The sequence below is a fragment of the Ipomoea nil genome, unplaced genomic scaffold, assembly GCF_001879475.1.
Source record: "Ipomoea nil cultivar Tokyo-kokei standard unplaced genomic scaffold, Asagao_1.1 scaffold1334, whole genome shotgun sequence".
NCBI lineage: Eukaryota > Viridiplantae > Streptophyta > Magnoliopsida > Solanales > Convolvulaceae > Ipomoea > Ipomoea nil.
This window is the reverse complement of record NW_017617762.1, coordinates 1,903,918-1,911,600: the sequence shown is the minus strand read 5'-3', so window position 1 is coordinate 1,911,600 and position 7,683 is coordinate 1,903,918. Positions and strand designations below refer to the sequence as shown.

Genomic DNA, 7,683 nt, shown 5'->3' with positions numbered 1-7,683 from the left:
TTCCAAATCAATGATGATAGAGATCAAGGAGAATAAGACCATGATATGAATGATATAATGATTGATGAATTATTAGTTTTAGAAGTTTAGTATTTACAGAACTATTTTATTTTAATTCCTAATGTAGAATAGAAACTTAAAAGTTTGGGTAATTTCTTTTAGTTGTTAGTTATTTGAATTTGTATTAATATTTAGTATTTAATCCATGTTGTTAGTTTGCATGTCATTTTTTAAAATTAAAACAGTTACACAGTAGTGTAACTACAAGCCTACAGTACAGCAAATCTTTTCTAATTACAAAAAAATATTGACTGGCTGGCTAGCCCGCCCCGCCAGCGGGCTTTGGCATGGTGGGCCGGGCCGATCACATTCTAAGCCCGCCCCGCCAGCAGGCTTTGACATGGTGGAGCGGGCCGGCCACATTCCAAACCCGTTAAGAGGCGGTCTTTTTAGCCCGCCTCGCAAAATCGTTTGGACGGCTCTATATGATGGTACACCACTGTTCAATAGGGTTGTGCATCGGACGGGTTCGAGCGGATCGGTTTATAGAACCGTTCATCCGCTCGGATTTTGGATTGGGAAAAACTACCCCAATCCGTTCGAATTAAGAGGGAAATCCTTTCGGATTTCCCATGTTCGGATACGGTCGGGTGGGGGTCGGATTTCGGTTTGAAGTCGGATTATAAAACATACCAAAAAAAAACTGTAAAAATGTTCAAACTTAATAACCCTAAACTAAATTGCCAAAGCTATGTAGGCATTTAGATACATAATTACATATTGCAGTTTCCAACTGGTGTTCAAAAAGCAAAAATGAAGTTCACAAAATGAGAAAATCAACAATTCTCAAACAACACTAAACTACTAATTATTAAAGTACTCAGCAGTCAGCAATCAGCATTAGTCACCATTCACCAATCAGCCTTCAGCAATCAGCATTCATCCATTCCTCATCTTCCTGCTCAATTATAAAACCATTAAAGGCTTTAAACTTTAAAGCCAATAAAGACAAAGAGAAGTAGAGAACTAATAATAATTAATAAGAAAGGCTCAGATTACTTTTTTTCATATCATTTTAGAGTTGGGGGCAAATTGCTTCATGAGTTTTGTCTCAGAGCAACATACCAAACACCCAAAGTCCTTTTAATTCAGACAAATGGTGGAAGCATCATCATAGCCATAACTAAACAGAAAGGAGAATATGAGAGGAAGGGAAGTGATACCAGAATTCCAGAGAAGGCATAATACCAGAGATGTAACTGAGTAAGGGCAGCAACATTTATAAAAAAGTTACCAAGCCACTTAGCAATTAGCAGTTCTGGAATCTTACATGAGTTGCCTCAAAGAGTCCACACATTTATCAATCAAACTAAACAGAAAGTCAGAAAGCAATGTTATATAAAAGTATTACAGCAATTGTTGGGAGTGTTCCAACAGTACTTGGTGAAGAACCAGCAGCTCCAGTGGACAATTCTGCACAAAAAGGAAAAACAAAAAAGAGTTTAGAAAAGGTAACAATTAACAATTTATAAAGTTGAAACCTAGAAAGTTAAAAAATAAAAACAGTACCCTTCTCTAATCTTTCAACATCATCCAAGTTTTCCTCAACAGAGATTGGATGATTGGGTGCCCTCAACCAATCTTGTGCACATACTAGGGCTTCAACAATTTTAGGAGTTAAGAAACTCCTAAAGACATCTAATACCCTACCACTAGTACTGAATGCACTCTCAGAGGAAACAGTTGAAATGGGAACAGCCAACACATCCCTTGCCATTCTAGAGAGTATAGGAAATCTATCACTGTTAACCTTCCACCATCTTAGGACATCAAAGTCCACATTTTCTTCATCTTCCACTAATTTTTCACTTAGATAAATCTGGAGTTCAGTTTCTTTACTGCTTCCACCAGTCTCCATTCTCTGTTTTTTAAGCTGGCTTTTCATTCTAGCCTGAGGTTTTCCAACTGAAGTTTGAGAATGGATAGGTTCAGATTGCGTAGATTGCACAGTAGGGGATGCAGACTGCACATTGACATGGTAGGTGGCTGTATAATCATTAAACAGCAGAACCATAGAAGATTGAACCTTTTCAAAGCATGATTTTCCTTTTTCATCACCATATAACTGGGCAAATTGGGCAGGCATGTACTCAATCTTATCCCTAGGATCCAAAATATTGGCATAGAATATCAAGAAGTTCATTTTTTTAGGATCTCCCCAATATTTTTCAAATTTTTGTTTCATATGGGACCCCATTTCCTAAAAAACATACATAACACAGAAAAATTAACACAAAGTCAAACACAATTCACAGATGCATACAAACACATTCAGAAAATGTTAACAATTTACCTTTTCAGAGGTTGAAACAGAGTTAACCATGTCATCCAGCATGCAACCTAAGTCAAAAATCTCAGAAAAGAAAGTATTTGAAGTGACATAGAAAGAACCAGATATTCTCACAGTCATCTCATAGAAGCCTTTCAGAAAATGGACTAAGCTTTGCACAGAAAGCCAATCCATAAAATTTGGAATAGAATCAGATAAGTCAGCACTCAATGAGGAATCATTCTCATAAGCTTCAAAGGCCCTCTGGTATTGAAGGGCAGTGTTGAGCGTCATGTATGTGATGTTCCATCTTGTTGGAACATCAAGTTGTAATGCACATTTGGCTTCCACCCATTAAGCAAAGCAAACTCTCTAAACTTCTTAAGTCTGGCAGGAGAACTCCTCACCCATCTCACAACATCTCTAACTTTCTTAACAGAAGGACCTGCATATCTCAACTCATCCTGGACCACTAAGTTCAACACATGGGCTATGCACCTCATGTGCATATATTGAACCCTAACAGAAGACCCACCCCAAGACAGAAGTTTGTTCTTGAAAAACCCCAAAACTGTGTCATTTGAAGAGGCATTATCAACAGTAACAGTGAAGACATTTTTAATCCCCCAATCAAGAAGACAACTTTCAAGGGCTTTGGCTATGTACTCTCCCTTATGAGAAGAAATTGGGACAAAGGAAATGATCTTTTTGTTTAGCTTCCACTGATCATCAATGAAATGTGCAGTAATGCACATGTAATTTATCCTTTGGACAGAGGTCTATGTATCAGTGGTCAAGCTGACCCTTTAGGTGCTCACTTTAAACAACTTTTTTAGGGTTATTCTCTCATCTAGGTAAATCTGGTAAATGTCTCTAGAAATGGTCCACCTAGAAGGGATTTGAAACCTAGGACAAGCAACTAAAATGAATTTCCTAAAGCCATTTCCCTCAACAATCCTAAAGGGAAGTTCATCAACAATGATCATCTCACACAATGCCCTCATAATAGCCTCTTGGTTGAAAACCCAAGTCCCCAAAACCCCCTCAGAAGCTTCTGTTCCAGAGGCATTAAAGGTGAGAAGAGACTGCCTTGTGTCCTTACAATGAGGATTTTTTAGGCAGGCCTTCATATGGTTTTTCAATGAGGAAGTGCCATGCTTTTTACTTTCACATTTATAAATTTTTGCACAATAAAGGCATTTGCCCTTAACTACTGGTCCCTTAGTTTCACTTTCAGCAGGTGGACCACGGATCTTTTCAAAATGATCCCATACTATAGATCTAGACTCCACCCCTTTCCTCTTCTTTGTAGGAACAACAGGAGGAGAAGACATAGGATTTGTCTGAGGATTTCTCTCAGTACCTGGAGCTTCTACTCCATGCTCCTCATCAGTTGAGGTTGGAGGGTGTCCAGATGCACTGATGCTTTCCATCTATAAAGATGGGCATCAGTATCCAAATAAAGCAGACAACCAAACAGATTTGAGATTACAAATCATAAACAGGTAATATATATACATATTACAACATATTTTACATTAAAGCTTCCACCATACAATCATACATAGAAGTATTACATATTACACTTCCACCATTAAATCCATAAATCAGATTAGCAGATTAGCATATTACATATTACATATTACACTTCCACCATTAAATCCATAAATCATATTTGCATTTTTCAAATCATCATGTATATGGAATTGCCCAACTGCTCATACAATCATGAATCAACACAAATACAGAATAAAATTCAATCTCATAATTCATAAAATCCATAATCACATTAATCAAATTTAGGCTTCCACCACTACAATATGTAACATAATTACATATATACAGTCTGTACAAAGTTAAGTGTCCGATTACCATAAACATGAAACCATATATCAGGAATTTGACAAATTCATCATCTATATGGAAAGCCCCAAAAATTAGGGCTTAGTGAGCTAGTGAGTCACTGAGACACTGACTCACGTACAAATTAGGGCTCACAAACTCACAATTTCATCACAAATCGCAGAATAATGCAAATAATCAGAATATACAGAATCCCCACAAAGTCAGAAACTATCCAAGTATGAAGTATCAATCAAAAATTGTAAGTTTGTAACCCTAAAAAAACAGTATTAAAAACATGTTTTCGATTACTTGATTTCTCCAATATTTTCCCGAAGAACTAGGTCTTCAACTCCACTCTTCCAGTTCCAGCAATCAACACAAGGGCTTCCACCAACGCAGGGACACTGGACGTCTGGACACAGGGGCTTCCACCAACGCTTCGCTGGCTTGAGAGTTGAGGCTTCCACCACGGTACACGGCTCAAGAGAGTAGGGCTGTGCAGAACGAGTGAACTACAGAACCCTCGAAGGAGTCGAAGCCTCTGAGAGACTAACTGACTAAGGCTCTGAGAACTGAAAAGATAAGAGATGAAGAGTGTCTGAGTCTCTGAGACTCTGAGAGTCTGAGTCTCAGAGAGGGTGAGACTTGAGAGAGTGAGACTCTGAGAGAGTGAGAGATTGAGAGAGATCTGAGAACTGAGAAGTAGAAGCTGCGCAGCTGATGAAATAGTGAGTAATGAAACCCTAACTCCGTATAACACATATATATATAATGCCCACACGACATCGTATTATGCATATACATATACTATATATATATATATATATATATATATATATATATATATATATATATATATATATATATATATATATATATATATATATATATATATATATATATTATCGGGTTATCGGACGGATCGGGTAGGTTTTAAGCAATCCCTAACTGATTTTATATTAAATCGGAAATTCGAAATAAGGGCGTCGGGTTGCAAGTCGGGTTCGGGTATCCACTCCGATAGCTAAGGCGGGGCGCGGATTTTTCGGGTTGGACGGGTTGTGCACAGCCCTACTGTTCAACAATCATTATTTCATGGGCCTTGGTCCAATTTGTGCATTATTATGCCACTTATATTACAATTAGCAAAAAGCCCACTGATATGGCGAAATCACAAAGGTGCATAAATATATCAAATATTCTTCTAAAAGGTTGAACCCCAACCTTAAGGGCCCCCACACCCCGACCGGACAGAGCATTTGGGAGGATGTAAATATATCAATCATTATTGTGTGGATTATGGTCAACACAAACTGTGTGGACCATATTTTGTATATTATAAAATAATGTATATTTAGTACAAAATTAATGTACTTTTAATATATTAATGATGTACATTGTATTCAGGAAAAATACATTATTTGAGTATTGAGAGTACATTATTTTATATAATGTACATTCAATACACAAACAATGTACATTTAATATATTAAAAATGTACTTTTTATTATGGTCCATAGACCACTGCAATAATTTGCCTAAATAGATAATCACTCATTCACAAACGTGATTTTGAATTAAAGTAACAACCTCTACTCTTATGGCTGACAAGAGTATATATATTTTAGAGTGAATTTCATTTTTGGTCCTACTGTTGTAGAGGTGTTTCCAATTTCAGTCCACTTTAATTTTTTTTGCCACTTTACAACCACTGTTATTGAATGTGTTCCACTTTTAGTCCACCGTTAATATTTCCATCAAGAGGCCGTATAATCAAATGATATTTTGGTCTTTTTATGTTTGTCTCTTCTCTTTTAATCCCGGCGCTTCGTCCTCCTCCTCCGATATTCAAAGATGGCTCTTCGAACACGAGAATGGGAAGCCAAAGCTACACCGTTACGTTCGTTCTAACATGGGCCAGCGAGGTTTCTTAGGTTTTAGATTTAATGTTCTCATTTCTTTAGTCAAACATAGTCTTGGATGAGAAGAAAGGTCAAAATACCCCTAGATTACACAGTCTCTTGATGGAAATACTAACGGTGGGACTAAAAGTGGAACACATTCAATAATAGTGGTTATAAAGTGGCCAAAAAAAATTAAGGTGGACTAAAATTGAAAACGCCCCTATAGCAGTAGGACCAAAATTGGAATTCACTCTATATTATTAGATAACAAACAAACTAAAGTCAACAAATTAGAATATGTTGGCTAACCCTTTTCGTTGACCATGTAAACAGGTGACATTAGGGGTGGGCACTTCGGTTCGGTTTATTCGAACTGAACCGAACCAAATTAGTAATAGAAAATCGAATGGTTCGGGATTTTGTAATCCGAACGCTTTAGTACCGTACCGAATCGAACCGAAACCGACGATTTGGCAAAAATCGAACCGAACCGAATGCTATATAATTTTTTTAATAATAATAATAATAAATAATAATAATAATAATAATAATAATAATAATAATAATAATAATAATAAAGAAGAAGTAAATCCAAGTTCTTTGATGCCTGCTGCGCCGTTCAGTTCTCATTTTTACTGGTACCGAACCTTAAATTTTTTATTTAATTTCTTTCTGAGTTCTACTACATGAACTCCCAAATTCTACTCCCTCATTTGTACTCCCTGATGTGGCAAGCCTGGATTGGTTATTTTCAACATGTGGGTCCACAAAAAAATGTCTACATCAAGAACATGTGAGAGGGAGTACAAGTTGGGAGTATAAAATGGGAGTACACCAAGTATTTTCCTTTCTTTATAGCTTGTTTTCTACATTGCACTTTTGTTGTTTGTCGCAATTGTTCTTTACCTCACAATTATATCTAACTTGAGTTATATTTACAATATTCAGTATTTTCCTTAGTTTCATGTTTTTCTATAAATTTAATGTGCTTCACAGTCATTCTAATTTTTATTTCCAGTGCACTATAATTATTTTCTAGTACTGGAATATATTTCGAGTGCACTAGCAATGACAGATTGTGTCCAAAAATTAACTATATAGTAATTGACACTAGTTCTTTTAATATCAACTATACAGATATATGATTATTCCATCTTATCAATAAAAATATTCCAACTGAACCAACTGAAGAGTCGGTTGTGCAAAAACGTTAACTGATGTTTGGTAATTAGTACTTAGTATTGTGTTTGAACTTTGGATTGCTATTTTGTTATATAATGTTTAGAGTTTGAATTTGGATTATGTGAATGTGTATTGTTTAGTAGTATGTTCGAAAAATTAAGAAATGTTGAAATTTGGGGATCTTAAATCGAACCGAACACCAAATCGAATTAAATTCGAACCGAAACCGAACCGTTTCAAATCGAATCGAAATCGAACCGAACCCTAATATTAAATCAAATGGTTTAATTTTTTTAAAACTGAAAAACTGAAACCGAAACTGAAAAAAAAAAAACCAAACCGAAACACGAAACGCCCACCCTAAGTAACAACACTCTCAAAAGACAATTCAACAACAAATTTAATAATATCAAAGCAACATGA

At 36.1% G+C, this 7,683-nt stretch overlaps 1 protein-coding gene across 1 annotated transcript; it reads right to left on the bottom strand.

Moving 5' to 3' along the window:
- Nucleotides 1–925: 925 nt before the first annotated feature.
- On the bottom strand, nucleotides 926–2,623 carry LOC109185571 (zinc finger BED domain-containing protein RICESLEEPER 1-like). Its single transcript, XM_019335513.1, has 4 exons — nucleotides 2,354–2,623; nucleotides 1,711–2,260; nucleotides 1,412–1,473; nucleotides 926–958 (listed from the first exon to the last, which is right to left on the bottom strand). The coding sequence occupies exons 1-4, from the start codon at nucleotides 2,621–2,623 to the stop codon at nucleotides 926–928; spliced, it is 915 nt and encodes a 304-aa protein (XP_019191058.1).
- Nucleotides 2,624–7,683: the final 5,060 nt, after the last annotated feature.

Excerpts from the sequence above, each read along its gene's own strand:
- LOC109185571 (XM_019335513.1), bottom strand. The coding sequence starts at position 2,623 with ATGACGCTCAACACTGCCCTTCAATACCAGAGGGCCTTTGAAGCTTAT. Across the intron at positions 2,261-2,353 it reads CTGTTTCAACCTCTGAAAAG|GAAATGGGGTCCCATATGAA; the intron begins GTAAATTGTTAA and ends TATGTTTTTTAG. Across the intron at positions 959-1,411 it reads GAACACTCCCAACAATTGCT|GAAGATGAGGAATGGATGAA; the intron begins GTAATACTTTTA and ends ATAATTGAGCAG.